Here is a 21756-nt window from a genome sequence, read left to right as displayed (position 1 = left end):
CACGTTTCTTAAAACGTGTGATAATGCACTACACCTTTTTATAAAGATGTAAAACTACAATACCCCTTCCCGTCAGGCGCGTAACCAAGGGGGGGGGGGGGCATAAGGCCCCCCCCCCCCCCCGAAATCTTCCATTTTGCTGGGGCCTCCCCTCCCCCCTCCCCCTCACAGAGCATGGGCGCCCCCCCCCCCCCCCCCCCCTTAAACAAAATTCTGTCAACATGCCTGCTTCTCGTCAAGGTGTAATTACCACAGTACATTTCTTTTTTGGGGTGAACACAGTGGCCCGGTACCCAATGATATGGCTGAACAAATAAATTACACAAACCAGTCGCCGAAACAGCACGTTGCTTCTTGGCGAGTGTCGAGGCAATTTCGGCCGAAAGCCGGCTTTAATATTGGCCAGATGTACGGTTTTGCGCCTCGTCACGACGTCCGGCAGGTATAAGTATACCCATGCAAATAAACGATTTATGCCTAATAGCACGGGCACCACTGATTTTTTAGGAGGCTAGATCGCGGATAGAGGCCTGTATTGCTGGGGTCGAGCGGCACTACCGGCAGTCATCGGTTGACACGATCTTATGCATGCTATAGGAGAAACGGGAAAACTCAATTTTATAACGTTAGTAGGTTGTTCTCTACCATGAAACTTCTATCGTGTTTCCGCAAATAGCAATTAATATTGTGGGCAAGAATATTAAACGCGTTAGAACACCAATCTTGTTTAACCAAATGTTGTGTGGTTGAGGGTCGAGGGCGACTTTGTTGGGCGTTAACTGAGATGTGCTTAATAAGACAAGGGCTACCGAGAGTTATTGTGGAGTCATCCGTGATTTCGGAGTCATCAAAGCTCAGCAAACGGTAAGTTAGAAGGCCTTTACTGGGGACATTCGCATCGTTTTAACCGCTTGGACATAGTGCTTCATGGTGAAAGCTTTTTCTTTGAACTGCTGTGAGGGCTTCCATGACAAACTGAAACTCGGAGCGTGCCGTTCAGTCGCTGAACGTGCCATTTATTTACCAATCGAAGCAGGCGACGTTGGAAAAATCAATGGTACTCCGGCCGATTATTGTTTTAATCGATGTTCAAACGCTTCACGAATGTCTATTTGACCTCCAAGAACCCGACATAATCATCGCAGCACGTCATAAAATGCTCGCCCGCGAGCACCGCGTACAAGCTTCCAATTTTTGCGTGTTTCTCCCTTAGACTTGCGTGTATTGCATCATGGTGTAATATGCCAAAGCAACAAGGACAAAAACGTAGGGAGAACTAGACAGGACGCGGCGTATTGCCTGTCGTCAAGCAATGGCCGCCGGTGAGGCCAGTGACGGGCTCCCGATTCGCGATCCAGACTTGCACTGTGAGAGTTCTAATGCATTACACCCGCGAAGTGCTGCACGGAGAACAGGCCCCGAGCGAACTTGCCGAATGTGCAGACTTATGTTGTCGCCATAGATGTTATAGAAAAGTACCGACCTCAAACCGAAACTAGCGCCTTTTTGTTCGACGTGATGGGTGGGAATGCGAGAGTGCCCAGTGGCTGCCATCGTTTATCTATAAACGTTGGTGGCTGCAACGCGGAACTTACATTGGCGATGACTTCCAATTAGGCAACTCGGCTGTCAGGGATATCTACAGACGATGTAAGTTTCCGAAACCAGCAGACTACAAAACAGCATACACTTGAGAAAATTGATGGCACTGTACGCCCAAGAGGTTGCTTCGTTTTAAGCATAGTATTATAAGTGAACCACTGAAAGAATACGGCTTAAATCTGGTTCTTTGGAACATCTAGCAATACGTTTCGTAAGACTTTTTTATTTCCCTGGTGAGGGCATTGAGAACGAGAGCTTTCTCAAAACAAAATATGACGGGGCAAGATAGCTGCCGTTCAAATATGACTTTGCTTGAGTCTCGGGCGACGTCTCCATGTTTAGCCTTCCCGGACGCTGAGTGAATGCGTCACAGGTTTCTGCTGTGGGAGCTTTGTCGAAAAATGTTCCACTTTTCACCCATACACAAATGATGCTAGATCTCGCGGCCTCTTTGGTTGTCCTGGGCCTTTCATTACACACTGGTAGGTTTCAGCGTCTGTACGGCTACAAAACGACTCAAATTTTGCAAATAAAAGACGGGCCGTCGATTCCTCCCTTCTTGAAATATCAGACGCTTACAATTCAAGCTCGCGCATGAGTTTGTGGCCCGCGGGACGCGATTTCGAGCAGAAAACAAACTTTTTCTTTCAGTTCCGCTGTGCGAATGCCTCATCGTAGCAGACGAACTCTCGTCGTCTGCTCTCGCTCCTCGCCTGGGCGAGGCATGACGGGATTGTCGGCGCTAGAGGTACACTGTACTAAAAGGCTCAAAGACAACGTACAGCGAGCGGCGTGAACGCTCGCCTCCCCGCGCTGTCTCGTGCTCTCGTGCACCGCCTAGGGATCGTGGGGGATTTTTCGTCAAAAGTTGCGAAGTTGAGCGCGCACAGGGAGGAGGAAACTTTGCGGCGTTCTTTTGGTCACTCCCCCCGCTACGTCAAAAAGCGAAGAATGTTTTGCTCCACGAGTTTAGCTGCCTGCTCTGCTCAGCGACAATACACCCTTTCCGAAAGACAGTCTAACCGCCCTATGCAGGACCCAGCCCGACGCTCTAATGGCGGCACTACACAGTTTCTCCACACCAGAAAAATCGAACATCTTCGAAACCATGAAGCCTAAAGGGGAAAAAATGTGGGTCCTTTTACGTCACCTTTGATTCACGAAATCGAGCGGCCTTGATTTAACCGAGTATGATCTCTTATCCCCGCCATTGGAGCGCAGATATTGGAGCTCTTGGGACTGCACAAGGTTACTAAGACTTCTGAAAAGGGTCCATTGCGTTCTCTTCTACTTTTCGCCAGAACTAATACGACAAACAGTGAACGAAACGTCCAGCGGCGTGACACGGCGTCTCCTGTATCGCAATTTGCTGTCCCTTCCGGACCATTTGCGATGCATGGGCGGAATAGGGTGCTATACACACCGGTCGAAGACACGTCCGAGGCACCGTAAGATTATTCTCCAACAGGCGAATAACGGGGGATGTCGTCATAAGAAAAACTAAGAGCTTGTTCTTACCAATGACGCTCAAACAGATTAGAGGTCCGGTACATATTTACTTTATTTTTTTTATTTCTGCTCACAAACGTTCGGGCAACCAAGGCACCGGATAGTCTCACTTAGAAGAACCGGGCGGAGCTTATTTTTTAGGTTTCACCATCTCTTCCAAATCCAACTTCCATTTCACCAGTTCTTCAAGGACTTCCGGCTTGCATGACTGTGTGGAAAAAGAAGTTAGTCGCAACGTTGTTTGAAAATATTAGAAACAACTAAACGAATGTCTTCATTTATTTTTTTTCACAATCTACCTCGGTTTTATCGGCGCTTTAGTTTTTTTTTTTTTTTTAATGAATTCGTGCACGACAGAAACTCAAACATATAATCTGCCAATAAGAGCGTTTTTTAACGAGACATAGGTTCTTCATTCAGATAAAATTTTGAATCATCGATCAAGATTGAAGCATATGGATTCAAATTTTCTCTCGAAACACTTCCTAAATGATAATAGTTTGACTTATGTAATGTTATATTATCATCAGTATTGAAAAAAAATATTATTATTACTATATGACGCTATAGTCTCCATGATTAGCCTTCCCGGACGCTGAGTGAATGCGTCACAGGTTTCAGCTGTGGCAGCTTCGTCGAAAAATTTTCCACCTTTCACCCATACACAAATGATGCTTGATCTCGCGGCCTCTGTGGTTGTCCTGGGCCTTTCATTACACACTGCTAGGCTTCAGCGTCTGTACGGTTACAAAACGACTCAAATTTTGCAAATAAAACACGGGCCGTCGATTCCTCCCTTCGTGAAATATTAGACGCTTACAATTCAAGCTCGCGTTTGAGTTTGTGGCCCGCGGGACGCGATATCGAGCAGAAAACCAACTTTTTCTTTTAGTTCCACTGTGCGAATGCCGCATCGTAGCAGACGAACTCTCGTCGTCTGCTCTTGCTCCTTGCCTGGGCGAGGCATGACGGGATTGTCGGCGCTAGAGAGCTCAAAGACAACGTACAGCGAGCGGCGTGAACGCTCGCCTCCCCGCGCTGTCTCGTGCGCTCGTGCCCCGCCTAGGGATCGCGGGAGATTTTTCGTCAAAAGTTGCGAAGTTGAGCGCGCGCAGGGAGGAGGAAACTTTGCGGCGTTCTTTTGGTCACTCCCCCCGCTACGTCAAAAAGCGAAGAATGATTTGCTGCACGAGTTTAGCGACCCTGGGTCGCTAAACTCGTCAACAAAAATATTCTTTGCGTTATGACATAGGGGGGGGGGGGGGGGGGGAGGAGCCGAAAGATTGCTGCAAAGTTTCCTTTTCTCACAAAGCCGCAGATCCGTCTGTCTTCGTGACGTTTTTCGTTGAGGGGACGAAAAATCCCTACGCGTCCCTAGGCACCGAACAAGAGCAGCACTAGAGAGCGCGTGGAGACGACCGTGGCTCATACGTGTGACGTCACGACAAGGATTATCAGCTGCGACCGTCATGTTTGACGGTCTCTAAAAAGTACGATGGAGGCTTGGGAATTGCATTTTAAAATCAACACCGTCGAAGTTGATAGTCTGGTATCGTTCTTATTTCCGCCGATAAAGCAGAATTTACTAAAAAGCGTCCCTGCCGTTCTTTTGACTTATCTCGGCCTTTCGAATCTGGCCAAAGTGTAGCCCGACGTGGCTAGGTCACAACCAGCCGACTACCGTTTTCCACTTTCGGGCGAATTTCGCCTCCGGGCAGTTGTCCCTTCATCGGCGGGATGAAATCATTTTATGGTAGACATTCGAAGATCAGTCAGTTTGGGATTAAGTATGTGTTCATCAACGAAAATAAGGAAATAAAAGTAATGTCAGGTTGTCAATATTGGCGGTGATGCTTCAAGAACGCAAGGACACTAAACTTGACATCGTCGATTTGAACACGCACCATCAAATTTGTCGTTCACAACTGATAATCCTGACTCCATCGTCAAAGGTATCAACTATAAAATGACGTCACTGAACGCGCCCGCACACTATATACGTGCCCTGGCACGAGTCTTTCGCTTGAAAGTCTTTCATGGCCACTCTTGAGTTCGTAGAACGCGAGCCGTTTTAATTCCAGAATCTCTTGAACCGTTATTTTGAAAATTGCAGGCTGTGCTGTTCCTCGTCATTGCTCATTGGGACACCTCTAAGCAGGGTCGTCGAAACAGGAGGATGGGGAGGGGAGGATTTAGCCCCCCCCCTCCCCCAGTTGCGTCGAAAGGGGGCAAGGGGCATAAGGGTGGAAAGGGGGGGGGGGGGGGGGTATCGCCCCAGACCCGAACCACCATAGCATTTCAGAGAGTTAGGATAAAATATTAGAGGAAAGGAATATCCCCCTTCTTCACCACCATCACCTGCCCTCTCTCTCTCTCTCCCGGACAGTTTCTACGGCCCTTCTTGAAACTCCTATTTGTTTGTGCGTGTGTGTGTGTGTGTGTGTGTGTGTGTGTGTGTGTGTGTGTGTGTCTGTGTGTGTGTGTGTGTTGGTCGTACCTTAATGGACCTTTTTCCAGTAAGGAGCGCCTCATGACGGTTTCGCCGCCTACTACAAATGGAGGGCAACCGGACTCGCCTTCTCCCATGGAAACAGATTAGTGTCGCAAGAAAACAGTGCCCCCCAAGAATGGCGAAAGGGCGGTCAAGGTCAAGGGAAAAGGGTGTGCGCGTGCGCAGACGCTTACTGGAAAAAGGTCTATTTTTTCTTTAGAGCGCAGCTCTTCGGCGCCCGTTTCCGGGTTTCGCGGCGTGGGCGTCGCCATCGGCGTAACCGGCCCGCTAAATTTAGCGCGAAATTGACGTCACATGACCTCAACACCAATTCAATTCCCAGCTACGTGACTTCAACGCCAATTCACTTCTCCGCTAGATTGTCATGTGATGTCCTTTTCCCTGCTAAATTTAGCGGAGAAACTGAATGGGAGGAGGAAGGGATGAAGGGAAGAGGGGAGGACGAGGGGCATACCATCCTCTCCGTACCCTCCCTTATTCCTCCTCAAGAGTTGAGTTCTAATTTCGCATTACAAAGATTTGTAAACGTCTTTAATTTTTTTTATTTCCCTTTCTCCGGCTTTTTTTTTTTTTTGTTATCTCCCGTTTCCCTCATCTCTCAGACACTACCGACGTCTCTGCACAAACCGCGTGTGGGTGACCCCGGTGGCGTTGTTGACAGTGGCGGAAGATGAGCTCTATAAAGCCGCCCGCGTACACCGCGCACGGCTCCACAACATCACAAAGTTCAATATTCGCCTCGATTCCGAAGCGAAGATTTTGGCCTCAAATAACTCCTTCCCAAAGTTGTGAAACGCCACTTTGTCGTCACCAATAACTTCCACAAACGACGATCTTGCGACCAGAAAGTTCAGAGTATTTACCGGCCGCCTAGGTACAATCTACACATCATTGACTCTAACGCGATGTAGGGATGTAGGGACACTCGGGCGAGACATCATCAGTGCAGCCGTTCAATCGGCTGGCACCACGGTGTTGCTCGCACGCGCTTCAATGGAGCTCGCTACGACTTTATGTTTTACCTTCTCACTGGAATTTGTGCACCGAGAGAGCTTGGATGATTGACACCTCGCTCGGCTTGACGTCAGCGTCGCGAAAGTCCAATTAGCGCGTTCCGCAACTTTCGGACACAAAGTTGTGTTCGACGAGTTTAGCTACCCAGGGGTAACTTCTTCTTCTTCGGTATGACATTTGGTGGCTAGCGTTCACATGTTCCTGACTTGGTTCCCCACTTGGGGCGCTCCCAGAAGATACCGTTTTTCTTTCGAAAATAGCGTGATGGAGGCGGCACTCACGCAGTCATCCCCGCGCCTCAATAGCCAGAGATTTCAGGATTTCCCTTGCAAGCTGATTTTTGTGCTTCCCGACGATGGTAATGTTTTCGAAATCAGGAGCACTCTGGCGTACTCGGCAGTGCGCCGGAAGATGGCCAGCTGACATTATACTTCGTTTCAGCTTCGGTCCAGACGCAGCCGATGCTACAAGCGCGAGCATGTGGCTCAGAACAGTGCTTGCACTGCACAAGCGCGCGTGCTTGGCAGGGACGCTGAAAGCCCGGAGCTCGCGCTTGTAGCTTTGGCTGCGTCTGGACCGAAGCTGAAACGAAGTATAGTGCGCCAACGGAAGCTGCATGCCCCCTGGTGCGGTCGTTAATACGCCGCCCAGTTTGTCCAATGTAGCTTTTGCCACATGACAACGGAATACGGTACACAACTCCTTTTTCGCACGGGGCGTTCGTTGTTCGGTGCGCGATGCCACAGGTGGACCTCTGATTTTGATCATTCCTACAATTTACCTTACGGCACATAGCATATGCCTTGTTGGGGGCTGAGCATACGACCTGTACGCCCTGTCGGCCGGCGATCTTTTTTAGGCGATGCGTTATCCCGTGGATGGAAACCTTCAGAATCATGTAATACCAACCGGCTCAGCTCCAGGCAGGCATAATCTGAATGCGGATGGCTTCCTGATTCCGAAATGCTATCTCGTTCTCCCAGATTCAGTCTAGTTAATTAAAAGGGTGATGTTTTGTTTTCCGCTAAAACCGAAACCTCGTTCTCCCTAGTTTTCCCCCAGTTTTGCCCTCTACCCAATAGTGACGTCACGGGTAGGCAGCGAGGCGCGCGGTCGGCAATCGGGTACGCTCGCGTCCGCCTTTCTCGAGTTTAACAGCGAGAAGACCTGGGCGTTCTTGCTATTTGAAGAAGATAATAATCGTTATTTGCACAAAGTATGACCTTGGCCTACGTGCTAAACTATAAAAAAAAAAAAAGAAAAACGGGAGCAATCGGAATTTTGATAAAACCGTTTTTGCAACTCGGTACGCTCGAGCCGCGGCTCGCTAGTTTCGTGAAATTGCTAGTAAATCCATTCTCTTTTTATTTGAAGATGGCTGGAGAAGAAAGGTCGGAGAGTCACGCAATACGTTTTTTGAAAAATTGCCAAAGCACCACGGAAAATGATCGGAATGTGGGTACAGGTGCCCCACACGCTCGTATAACCGAAGGAAAGTGCCATTTGTTTTAGATTTTCTTTAGGAAAGTTACTGTTGCATACGCTAGCACGTGTAACTATTCTTGAGGCATGAGTACGCTCCTTGGTGCTTAGGTAATTTAGCAAAAGATCTATACACCATTTCTGAAAAGCGCTTCTGGTCGATGCCATTTTCAGCGTTCGTGCGTGTGGCGCGTATACTTTGCTCGCCTTCCAAAGCGACAAACATGTCTGTGCTGGGCTGGGACCAAACACATGTAGACCGTGATTCTCATAAATAATAAATTGTATGGAATGTAATTAACTGCATTCGTGTAGATCAGATGGCAGGTTACTGGTCATGAAGATCGTGTTAAAATGAGCATTAGAGCTCCGCAACCACCAAGTCAAACATCAAGGTGCAATGAAATGCGTATAAAATACACGAACACACAGTTCATCTTCAAATAAAAAATATTTGCTTGAGGGTGCAGTAGTGCGTAAGGTACAGAAAGACATCATAAAACTTTTAATTCAAAATAATTAAGTTAACAAAAGTTGTTAAAAAAATGTGTACCCGATTTCTTTTTTTAACTTTTGGAGTAGAATGCAACGCGTTCAAACACCTATACAGGAGAACACATGGAAAGGGGGTAATTCTATATAAGATGTTTTTAAATTATCTTTTGGTTTAGCTCAATTTCCATCAGTTGTAAATTTGCATGCCTTCGCTCAACGACATTAATATTTTCATTGTTGTAAAAATCTTTCCAGCCCTATATAAAATTTCTCCGCAATAGAATACATCGAAGACGTTTTCATCACATCTTCTGCAGAGAATATTGCACGCCAACCATTTGACAAACCAGGCAAAGGCTCTATCGTATGTTAATGCAGCTCAACACCTGCTTTATAAACCTCTGTAAGAGCAGACAGGAATATCAAGATGTCAAAATCATGTCCAAATTCAGACTTGAACTTTTTTTAGACGTTTCACTTCTCGTCTTCAACATATCGGCCGCGTGAGTGGAACACCGAGAGTAGCTCGAGCTAGATTTAGCGTCCGAAACAGATATAGTGTTTATAAAAAAAAAAAAAAAAAAAAAAAAAAAAATCACTGAACCCATTGTGAATAACAAATGTGACTGTACAAAATGTTGACTATAGTGCTAGATTGTGTACTATTTTTCTCGATATTATTAGCGCTCTTATTTGGACGGATGTCGCAGTGGTCACTGCCGGCTTGAGTTTGCGCTTGCCGCTCTCAAAGCTGTTCCAGCTGCGGAAGGACACTCAACTCGCAGCACGCGGCTATAAAGTATTCTGAGCATAAGTGAAAATGTTTCATGTGACCCTAGTTCTCTCGGCACACAGGTCGCGCAAAAGCACCTTGACGTGGCTGGCCCCCATTGCTTCCGGGGAACGCTTTTTTTTTCTCCCACGAAAACGAGAATAAAGAAAATTCTTTTCTCCGGCACTGTTCCTACAATCTATCACGGAGCACAAATTGCTACCCATTTCAAAGGAACTTTCAACCTTGAAGGTGCGAACGAATTATCTCGATCGCTGGCGCCCGGAAAGCCACTTCGCGGCTGCCCGAGTCGCTCGTCCTCCTGCTCACCCGTGACGTACGCGGGTAGGGAAAAGTAGGGATTTTTCATTGTTGCCAGTGGAGAGTACCCTCCTGGAAACCTCGCAGCCGAAGTAACTTAGAAATATAATAACTTCGCGGAAAATTTTTATTTTTATAAAATGTTTTGGTTATCAGTTGAGAAAGGGCTATTGATGCAGTCTGTAAATTTCCAGCCAAACCGAAGTCTACCAAAAAATCGGCGGAGTTCCCCTTTAAGGCCCGTTCACACTCTTGCAACCGAGTTCGACCAAGAGAGACGGGACTTGTTGAAACCTCTTAAAATTTCTTAGGACAGGAGAACACACTTGCACCCTGGCGCCATCTATGCGGTGACCCTGGAACTGCATTTCAAACAGCGAAGGTTTTGCGGGATTTCCGAAGTCAAATGTGCGAAATACCTATACATGCCTTGCAAGTGTCGTCACCGTAGGGAACATCTAGGGAAGGACGGGGCCCCGCACCATACTAGTGGTTGACTTCACACCGCGCGGATGCGCTTACCGAGGCGTAGGATGCTGCTAACGGCCCGGACATGCGTTAATATGCACCATATTTTCAACAAAGGTACCGTGAACTTAGAAAAACGTGTTGAGCTTACGATGATGACGTTTATCAAATACGCGCGGAATTTTTCGGCAATGGTGCGATTGCGCTTCGAGCAGAAAGTTTCGAAATGCCGCCGGCGAAGTTTTGACGCAAAGGGATATGCTGTGTCGCCAAAAAAAAAAAGAAAAAAGCTTAATTGCGCGCTTCATAATTTGACGAGCGGCTCTAGGAGTCGCTTGTAAAAAAATTGTTACGATTTTGCGAAATACTGGTAAACAACTCCATGTTACCGTCATAATCTTTACCCTGAGACAGGGATAAATCAAATAACGGACAAGAAACCCTTATTGTCTCAGGGTTTATATTATTATGTTTCCTAACCGGCTCGCCTGCATACTTTCGCTCCTTGCAAAGGTTATCGTATCGCGGACTGCACAAACCGATGACCCGGCGGCTCGGCGAGTTTGCCTATGGGGGCCGCCGATCGCCGTCGGGCCGGGCTCGCGGCGCAATTCTCGCCCGGATTCGGCCGGGAGCCCTGAAGGTGCGCTCGAAGCGTGAAAACGGCGTTATGCAACGAAGGTCAAAGGCTATACACACCACGAACGAGCAAAAGCCGGTGCACAGGCGTGCGCGAACGTAAACAACGGTAGAAAAGTGTCGCAGTTCGCCGCTATGAAACGCGTCCCGCAAACTCGATAATCCCCGGCCGCATCTTTTTCCTGCCGCTAGAACTTTCTATAACTCGATGGCTACTCTGTCTCGCGGGGCATGCCGACGAAACGATCGGACGATCGTCGGGATACGGGGTAATTGCTAAAGCCGAGCGCGGCGCAGTTTACCATTGCTCTCGCTGCGAAGGGCCGTCGAGTCAACCACCAGCATGGTAGATACCGGTGTTCGACGTCATGATGTGACGTAGGTGCAAGGCATGTATAAAAAAGGCTCGTTTATGACGTTGACTAAAGTTTTTCGACCCAAGAAGCAAAGGATAATCCGCGAGAGAAATAGAAAGTATGTCCGACCGTCAAGTTTACACTGCTACCCAATAGATGGCGCCAGTGTGCCCTCTCGTTGTAAGAGGTTTTAACAGTTGTAAGAGGTCGCAAGGGTGTGAACGGACCTGAAAGGGGTCCTGCAATCATATTTAAGCGTCTACCTTTCTTGCGGTTTCCCCGTCTCTTGGATTCGGGCAAGCCAGCGGGCACGGAGAGAGTAACTAAATATCAGTGCATCATATTTTAACCGGACGACGCGGAAACCTCCTCCACCGACGGGGGCGACCCGCGGAACCGAAAGCGCGCGATATGTGACGTCTTTGGTCGTGGGCTTACTACTGGTCAGAGCCGCTAAAAGCTTATTTTTAGCCGAAATACAAAATATAAGTGACGCGTACCGTTTCAATTATTTATAAAAGTTGTTTCTGTTCAGTACTTTAGATCAGAAAAGAAACAAATGCAGTTTATAAAGTACGGAAAGAGGAAATGACTCGTCGACACACCCGCCACCAAGCGGTGGAAAAGGCGGCGCATACTAGAAAGGAGTAGTGGGATCAGGCGCCGATACGGAAAAATCCCGGATGTACGCGGCGGCGCTGCGGTTGTATTGACAGGAGGATACGACCGGCTCTGAGCGTTCCGAAGGCCTTCGGCGAGCAGCTTTGTCTTGCGGTTTGGCCGTTTCGCGGTATGGCAGCGCGAAGTGGCTCTCATTCTGAACTGATCTGTACCCCGTGTTTGCTGTCGTTTGTGGGCAATGAAGTGTCATGCCGAAATAGTGTTTAATCGCGCAGCAATTGCAATGAGAGCCGCTGTGGCTGCCTGCTGCATACAGCCTATCCAGAACATGCTTTAGTGGCGCCCTCTCGCGCCGTTGACATGGAGTGCGGCAGCCGCGAGCGCTCACTCAGCTCACTACCCCTTTTCTAGTTCACGGCCACTCAAGCAACCAAGGATGTCATGAAGGAGGTTATTTTTTGCTTGCTTTTGTAATTTTAATTTGTCTAAAACTTTTAAAATAAAGTGAAGTTTGAGAAAAGAAAAAAGACACTAAAAACTAAAGACACTGAAAAAACCTAAAGACACTAAAGACACTAAAAACATGCTTGTACAACAAATTCAGAGTAAACTCAACAATGCTCTACATGACGGTCAAAGCATAATATTTTGTTGGGTACCTAGTCACGTTGGCATAGAGGGCAACGAGAAGGCCGACAGGCTTGCAGGGTCTGTGGGAAACCTTGTCCAATCGTCTTCCTGTTTACCATATCAGGTACAACGAAAAAGTCGTCACTTTTTCGTTGTTGGCAGTTGGAATGGGACAGGGAGTGTGAAAACAAGCTCCGCGTTACAAAGCCTGTTCTTGGAGCCTGGGAAATCTCTTCATGCAAGAGTCGTCTTTATGAAACCTTGCTGTGCCGCCTGAGAATTGGGCATTCCTTTATCGCTCATAATTACCTGCTTTGGGGGAAGATCCACCTATTTGTGGTCAATGTGGTGATAGTCTTACAATCTTACATATATTGTGGTCCTGTCCTGCTCTGGAGCCCAAGCATCGTGTTTATTTTCCCGAGTTGTTTCAACAACAGATCCCGTTTCATCCGGCCCTCCTGCTGGGGGAGAATCCCATAGTCCCTTTTAGCAGGGTAATAGACTTTCTTACTAGCATTGGCATTTTATACCAAATATAGCTTTACCAAATCCTAGGTTGCACTTTGGCCAAACCCTCACCAAAGTATGCTGATTGTTACTATCGTTTGGCACAGACGGCCTCGTAGCTCTTGCGCAATTAACCCCCCAAAATCATCAAGTTACTACGTTCAGTGCGCTCAGGATCGGTGCAAATTAAAAACCAGTAAAAAAGTCGTTGCAGGGTCCCTTTTATTTATTTATTTATTTATTTATTTATTTATTTATTTACAATACTGCGGACCTTTCGGTCTACGCAGGAGAGGAAGTACAAAAGCACATAATAAATACATGATCATGCACTCTGTGCGGGTCAAGCGTGCGCAGGCAGTTCGAAGTGCCTGCGCATTCTTTACATGCATCACTTAATTAAAAAATTCGGTCAATTTGGCTCCGAATAGCTCAAGGCTGCAGAAACTGACAAGTTCTTCTGGTAAAGCGTTCCACTCAATTATTGTTCTGCAAAAGAATGAATATTTGAATACATCATTCTTGTATTGATACGGTGAAATGGCTTTGGTGTTGCTCGTTCTCCGGGAACGAGACGTCGAAGGTAGCAGATATGTTTCAGGATCTATTTTTGTCAGTCCGTTTGCTATAATGTATAATTCTTTTAATCTAGAAATTTTTCTTCTGTTTTCTAGGCGATCCAGCCGCGCCTCAGCTCTCATTGCGGTAACAGACGACGTACGCCTATATTCCGAAAAAATAAACCGTAAAGCAAGGTTCTCAATTCTTTCTATTTGTGTGACCTGTTTTCTTCTGTAGGGGTCCCATACGCAACTTGCATACTCTAATATCGGACGCACATAGGATTTATATGCAGTTAATCTAACATCTCTATTTGCATGTCTTAGGTGCCTTCTAAGGAACGCTAGTTTTTGATATGCCCTTTCACATATATAGTCCACGTGACTATTCCAGCGCAACGTATTACAAAAAATCACACCTAGGTACTTAAATTCATCTACTTTTGCAAGTTCTGTGCTCCCTATAGTGTAGCGGAAATCTAACACTTTCTTCTTGTTTGTAATACTACAAAATACCGTCTTATTAAAATTAATAACCATGCCCCATGTAGCACACCATGAGCTGATTACCCCCAAAGACTCATTTAGTAACTCCTGATCCTGAACTGTAGTAATTTTAGAAAATAGCATACAGTCATCCGCAAAAAGCTTAACATGTACAGAAGAAGGCAGATTCGAAGCTATGTCATTGATATAGACTAAGAATAAGAGTGGCCCTAAAACGGAACCCTGGGGTACTCCTGAATAGACTGCTAATGGGGGAGAGCATACGTTATTATAACAGACATACTGCATTCGGTTGCTTAAATATGAACGTATCCATGATAGCAAACTCCGATTCAGTCCTAATTTACGTAGCTTTTCGAGCAATTTGTCATGAGGAACACGGTCAAAGGCTTTCGAAAAATCCATACATATTACATCAACTTGACCACGCTCATTTATAACAGACGCGAACTCATGCGTACATTCAAGTAGCTGCGTGACCGTTGACAGACCCTGCCTAAACCCATGCTGGTGCTTATACAGTAAGTTATTTTCTTCCAGGTAGTGATTGATATGTTTTGATATAATATGTTCTAGGAGTTTGCAACATGTCGATGTTAAGGATATAGGACGATAATTCTCAGTTGCCATCTTGTTTCCGGACTTGTGAATTGGCACAATTTTCCCACATAACCAATCTGCCGGTAGCTTGCTCTGCCGAAGTGAAGCTTGAAAAATTACAAATAAGTACCGAGACACCCACTCTGCGTATCGTCTTAGAAAAGCATTCGGAATGTCATCTGGGCCAGATGCCTTTTTATCGTTTATATTCAAAATCAAGTTAAAGATACCGTTTTCCGACAGAACGAGCTCCGGCATTTGTGACTGATAAGAAACATAGGCAGGGTCTCCCGACGGGTCACGTGACAGAGTAAAAACGGACTGAAAGTACTTGTTAAATTCTTCTGCAATTTGAAAAGGAGAAGAAACAGTTTCACTGTTAACTATGATTTGCGAGGTCACCTCCTTAGGTGATGAAAAGAAACGCCAAAATTTTTGTGGGCATTCCTTCAAGAACCGTGAGAGCGCATTACCACAGTAGCTCTCTCGAGCTTGCGTGACGAGATTCTTTAGCTTTCGCCCTAATTCTGCTATCTCCGCGGAAGTTTTAACTTTGCTTTTCCTTCGGCGTTTTATTTTTCGTTTTAATTGTAGGATTTCCCTCGTAATCCAAGGATGGACCCTCTTTGCTCTGACGTTTCTTGAAGGGACAAAATGATATATACAGTGAGATACAATACTCTTAAATTTCCCCCATAGCTCACCGACGTCAGAGAGTTGACAAAAATCATCAAAATGCCATTCCAAGTAGTCGAGAATAGACACATCATCGGAGTTTTGAAAATCTCGAACAACACTTCCCGGACAAAACTTTTGGGACGACGATTTAGAGAGTTGTATATTGGATACCAGGATTTTATGATCAGAGACCCCGTCAATAACACCGACCTCGTCTGCTTCGATTGTATTACTAACGAAAAGCAGGTCTAGTGTTGCTTGGCCTGTGCCGGATACTCTAGTTGGGACGCTCACTAACTGTCGCATATTAAAACAAAGAGAGATATCTAACAGACGTTCAGAGGATGCGACTTCTGCTTTACCTACTTTACAGGACGTCCAATCAATAGTGGGCAGGTTGAAGTCTCCTGTTAAAATTACCTTAGTTTTATCGGTGAAGTGCAGTGCCATGTAATCATGTAAATCTTCTAAGAGTTTTGGCGGGGCATTTGGTGGCCTGTAAACGGCGCCTACAACAAAAACGTTTCCGTGGAATGTTAACTTACACCATAATACTTCTCCACTGATAACACAATTCATTGGCATCAATTCTATTGAATCTTTAAATATAACAGCAACGCCACCGCCCCTCGATCCTCTATCTTTTCTAATCATCCTGTATGAAGGGGGAAGAATTTCGCTGTCACCAATACCACTGTGTAACCACGTTTCGGTGATAACAACAACATGGGGATCATGAGTCAACAAGATAAGTTCCAGGTCATCCACTTTATTCACGATGCTCCGAGCATTAAAACTCAAGATCTTCAATGATTCCTTAGGATGCATTTTCAGAGATAATTGGCGTCATTTCACATTCCTTCGGTTTGTTGGCCGATTTTTTTCTTTGCACACTTGCCCCTTGGCGTCATCCCATTCGAAAATGTCGTTTCCAATCTTAATCTTGTCGTGTATCAGAAAAGCAGTTTCCCCATTATCACGATTTGGTTTGCTACTTTCCCATAGCAGTTTGCGCTTTTGAAGCGTCACCCATGAATAATCGTGCTCAAGTGTTATTTTGGTACCTTTTAGAAGTCTGCGTTTTTTTAGAAGATTATTCTTTTCATTGTAGTCGAAGAACTTAACAATAATAGGCCGGCTTCTATTTGTCTTTCGTCCAACCCGATGCAAGCGTTCGACAGAGTTAGTACGAATTCCAAGTTTTTCTACGAAAATACCGTCGAGTACCTTTGATCGAAGTATATCTGCCGTTTCACCGGCGTCCTCGGAAACACCAAAAACCATAAGATTATTGCGGCGGCTTCGATCTTCTAAGTCGACCAACTTTCTTTGGCATTCAGTAAGTTCGGTTTGTACGGACGAAACATTTTTTTCAATACTCGTCATTTGATTCCTAAGCTCTTTTGTTTCTTCGACTGTGACTTCAATTTGTTCAACCTTTTTGGCCAGTTTGTCAAATTTGTTCTCAAATGTTTGTTGACTAGTTTTTATCCCAGCAAGCTCAGTTAGGATCACATTCTGTTTAGCCAAAATATCCTTAACCATTTCCTCCATCGTAGGTATACAATCATCATCCGGACCCGGGTTGGATTCGATATCCCCGCATGATAACAGGTCACGAATTACAGCAATACACTCAAGGAACAGCAGTACACACGTCCGGGGGCATGGCGGCGAGAAAAGACAAACGTTGCTAGTACGCTTACAATGCAAGGAGTGACTTCTGCTCACCTGCACGTAGAGCATGATAGGGTTAGCCATTGCTCCCGGAGGAGTGCCGCCATGCCCTCTGACGCTGAAGAGCTGTCGTGGCCTTTTTGTAGTCTCGTGGGCGAGACAAGTTGTCGATGTCGGTCTGGCTTCTTTGGCGAACACGAGTTTCCTGAAGATGTTTCCAGGCTCCTCGCTGGCTTGAAAATGGGCGTCGCTTGTCCAGTTCAGTTGCAGCGGCGACATGATGACTTGGCGTTCCGAAGAATCGCCCTGATGCGTCGGCGACCCCGTCAGTCCAGCCAAGGTGATCAAAAACTGCACGTAGAGCATGATAGGGTTAGCCATTGCTCCCGGAGGAGTGCCGCCATGCCCTCTGACGCTGAAGAGCTGTCGTGGCCTTTTTGTAGTCTCGTGGGCGAGACAAGTTGTCGATGTCGGTCTGGCTTCTTTGGCGAACACGAGTTTCCTGAAGATGTTTCCAGGCTCCTCGCTGGCTTGAAAATGGGCGTCGCTTGTCCAGTTCAGTTGCAGCGGCGACATGATGACTTGGCGTTCCGAAGAATCGCCCTGATGCGTCGGCGACCCCGTCAGTCCAGCCAAGGTGATCAAAAACTGCACGTAGAGCATGATAGGGTTAGCCATTGCTCCCGGAGGAGTGCCGCCATGCCCTCTCATTTTAAGAAAAGCACCATTGAGCTTTTCCTCTTTCCATTTTTAGGAGGACACTTCGTCCCCCTTTTTTTCTCTCTCCTAAGTTGGCAAGGGGGAAAAAGGAAAAAGGTACGAGAAACGGTTCTTTTCGCTCGGCCTTGCCACGATCGAGGCGCCACGTGAGGACGGTCGTTGCAACTAAGATGGGGTGTCCAGAAACACTGACCTTATGTACTTTTTCTTAAGTGGGTATATTTGCCTTGTTTCTTGTCTTTAAGCAAATATGTACGAAATTTATTGTTTTATTATTTTTGTTAAAAAAACATGTACTCTCCCCTCATACAATGCTCGAAAGGGCGCTTTGAGGTATATTAAATAAATAAATAAATAAATAAGTACCTCCTAGATGTAGCGACAACCTTTGAAGCGCCGACTGCGTTACGATGCATGCTTTCATTCCATTTCATTTATTTAACCCCTAAATGCCCACAGGGGGCTTTACATAAGGGGGGGGGGGGGGGGGGGGCCGGAAATTTATACACTCAAAATAACGCAAAAAAAAAAGACTAGGATGTTTGTGAACGCGTACAAACAGGACGCTAGATGGTGACGAGAAAAGAAATTGCAGATCTGAAGTTATTGCACTTTGTGATGCTCACAATAGGTTCCGGGAGGTTGTTCCAATCAGTAATAGCCATTGTAAGGGAGATAATTTGAATATGTTAGTCCTAGGCGTAGTCAGTTGAATTTTGAGTGGATGGTCAGTGTGGGGGGAGATGTGGATGGCCGGTGGGCAGTATTCATCTTTTATTAAAGGAAAATTTTAATACATTTTGTGCAGGTGGGTAAGACGTGATACTTTTCTCCTGTGTTTTAAAAAAGGAGGTTTAATTTTGCTTTCATTGCGGTAACACTTGTAGGCTGATAATTGTGGAGAATGAAACGTGTAGCCCGGTTCTATACAGCTTCCAATTGTTCTTCCAAATACAACCGACGGGGTTCTTGACAATGAATGCGTACTCGAGTTGCGGACGGATGAGGGACGTGTATGCGATGAGTATTGTTTCTTGCGTGGCCTTATAGAAATGGCACTTTAAAAATCCCAAACTTCTGTTTGCTTTCGCAGATATGTAGTTTATATGACGCTCTCATGATAAGTTGCGGTTAAACTTGATCCCAAGACTCTAGTAGGATGTTACGGCTCAAATAACCCTTCCCGAAATTCAGTGACATCAGGCGGCTATAATGGCAGTTTAACTTTTGCCGTACTAATGGCGGCAATGAAAATGGAGTCTGCCGTATTTTATCGGGCACCGTCACTTTGGCGAGTCAACGGCAAACGACAGTGTGCGCTTCACAGTACATTTACTTCTCAATTTCTTTCAGCGGCGACGGAAACAAAGATGCAACCAGTCAGAACGAAGCGTCAACCCACGTACATGGCTTGATAAAGTTCTACAAATCAAGGGACTTTGGAGCACCTTGATGCTACCAACAGACTGGCTGGGCCCGAGTTAGAAATGAACGCTTACGCAAATCTTGCTTCCAATTCCTGCTTCGCATCGTGCTAACGTAACGAATGTATAAGCCTCGAATTATCTGCTAAGGAGCATCTTCAACATCTTCGTTCATTAGTAAACAGAAGGCCGCCATTAGTACTTCACATAAGCCATTTTCCGATGATGATGGTGATCAAAGTGGCCAGACTGAATTTCGGGAAGGGTCTATTGGTATGGTAGAAAGTTAATGGTCAATCTGAGTAATGTTTTTTTTGTAGCAAAGTTAAGAAATTTCGTTTTGTCAACATTAATTTCCATTTTCCATTCTCGACATCATACTTCAACTTGTGACAAATCATTTTGCAAAAAGGTACAGTCGGTTACACTAATTATTTTTCTATAAATCACGCAGTCGTCCGCGTATAATCTAATAGTCGAATTCAGAAGATCCGGCAGGTCATTTATGTAAATTAGAACCAACAATTCAGAAGATCCGGCAGGTTATTTTTGTAAATTAGAAACAACAATGGACCCAGCACGGTTCCCTGCGGTACTCCCGAATTAACAAGATTTTGTGACGAACAATTGTTGTCTATAACAATATGTTATGTGTTCTGTTTAAAACAAAGTTTTCTATCCAGTTTATAACGGTCGTTTCTACTTTAAGTGCTTTTAATTTTTGGATAAGACGGCAATGTGGCACTTTATCGAACGCTTTTTTTTTTTAAATCAATGAAGATAGCATGAGTTTCATGTCTTTTATGTAGGTTATGGTGAATGTCCGTTAAAAATTCAAAAAGCTGAGGCTCACAGGAGTACGACCGCGGGAAACCGTGCTGGTTTGTAAAGAGCATATTATTTACTCATAAATAATTTATTACATTAGAATAAGCGACATGTTCTATCAATTTACTTACAACAGAGGTTAGAGATATGGGTCTGAAATTGGTAGGGACATTTTTTGTGCCATGTTTAAAAATCGGGACAACCATTGCAGATTTCCAGTCAGCCGGAACAACACGAGAGACAAGGGATTTCTGAAATATGCGAGATAAGAGTACACTAGATATGTCACTTGTAATCTTGAGCAAATTTGTAGTTATAAGATCAGGACCGGGAGCCGAGTTAGATGGTAAATTTGATATTAAGTTTAAAATTTCGTCATTCGTTACAATGATGTGACCCATTTGGGTGGTTATAAGACATTCTGGGCAGTAAGAGGGTAATGAAAAAACTTCATCAGTGAACACTTCACTAAAGAAAGTACAAAACAGCTCACAAGTCTCGGCTGTCGATAAACTTTTTCCAGAGGTGTCAGTCAAGCTGACCGAGTCCTTTAACCTGCTTTGGATTTACAGCGGACCAAAACTTTTTGGGGTTTGTTTTCAGTATATTACAAAGATCATAGTTAAAATAACTTATCTTTCGCATTTTTTTATTTCATATTTGTAAGTTAAATAACACTCCTTGTATTTGAACCATGAAATAGCAGTCTGAGACGCCTCTGCGGCGCGAAAAAGCCTATTCTTTTTATTTAGCAACCTCTTCAAACGTGTTGAAAACCACGGGTTCGAAAACGACGTGTGAATAAATTTTCGTTTCCGTTTCGGAATAAATTTTCACTCAACTCAAGCAATTTTCACTTAAAGAAAATCCAGTTTTCATTTAGAAACCTAGAGTCAGATTCCTCTAATAACAAAGCTGAAAATAGCGAAAAGTGTTGGTTCATTGCGTCGAGGTTTGCCTTTGAGTAACTGGAAATTGTTTTTGCCCGAAGAAGTTGCTCACATGATGGAATGAAAAGTTCAACATTAATAGATATGTGATCACTTAATGGTTCCATATGCAGAGTATTTGCCACTAGATCGGGTTTCGAAATAGAAAAAAAAGGTCAAGCATGGCTTTACTACGACTGGGTTTATTAACAATTTGAGAAAGTGCGAAAGAGAATATAACGTCAACAAAATCCCGAGACTGTTTTGGAAGGTTCTGCCACGATAAAAATGGTATTTTATCAGACAGAATGGACAACTTAATTTCAGGGTAGTTGAAATCACCCGAAATAACAAGTACATCATAAAAAAATAAGAGACTCCAGAAAATCATGACGTAGCTGAGCAAAATCCAGAACATTTGGGGGCTTATAACAAGCAACTACAACAATAAACATGGTAGGCATTTTTATTCAAACCCAAACGGCTTCAAAGGTTGGAACAGTGTCAGAAAAATCAATACGGTATGTCTTTTTGACTGCTACAAGCACACCTCCTCCCTTTCGGCCTGATCTATCGTTACGAAAAATAAAATGTGAGGGGTGTATGGTTCGTTCCGAGTTTGAGATATCGTCTGTGAGCCAAGTTTCTGTTAAAATGATAACGTCGGCTGAGCATGACTGGACTGCCAAAAGAAAGTCGTCCTGCTTTGTATAAACACTTCTAGTGTTGGCAACGAAAAAATTTAGACTTGAAAAGGGGCGAGAGCAGAAAGCAAATGGCGGCGCACGGCAGAGGTTTGAACTGAATGACGCCCTTTTGTTCCCACGAAATCTGCTTTGCCATTTCTAATGGTTGTCGCTATTTGTAAAAGATGCATTGAGGGACTTTGGACCGGCTTGCAT

The 21756-nt window shown here is 45.2% G+C and overlaps 2 protein-coding genes and 1 pseudogene across 2 annotated transcripts in view; all 3 read right to left on the bottom strand.

Annotated features, from left to right (window-relative positions):
* LOC121047486 overlaps window positions 1-15726 on the bottom strand; it is a 46207-nt gene extending 30481 nt beyond the window's left edge. The window contains exon 1 of the mRNA XM_042291561.1: window positions 15639-15726. Coding sequence (XP_042147495.1) covers window positions 15639-15726 — 88 coding nt within the window. The remainder of the gene's footprint in view (window positions 1-15638) is intronic.
* Window positions 15488-17631, bottom strand: LOC120837479. The gene has a single exon (XM_040206870.2). The coding sequence runs from the start codon at window positions 17629-17631 to the stop codon at window positions 16123-16125; it is 1509 nt and encodes a 502-aa protein (XP_040062804.2). The 3' UTR covers window positions 15488-16122.
* A 72-nt stretch (window positions 17632-17703) lies between these two features.
* LOC115331225 lies at window positions 17704-21756 on the bottom strand (annotated as a pseudogene).

Source organism: Ixodes scapularis, unplaced genomic scaffold (assembly GCF_016920785.2).
Source record: "Ixodes scapularis isolate PalLabHiFi unplaced genomic scaffold, ASM1692078v2 PGA_scaffold2__306_contigs__length_199485367, whole genome shotgun sequence".
In the NCBI taxonomy this organism is placed as follows: Eukaryota; Metazoa; Arthropoda; class Arachnida; order Ixodida; family Ixodidae; genus Ixodes; species Ixodes scapularis.
The sequence above is the reverse complement of the archived record's forward strand: the minus strand, read 5'-3'. Positions and strand labels throughout refer to the sequence as shown.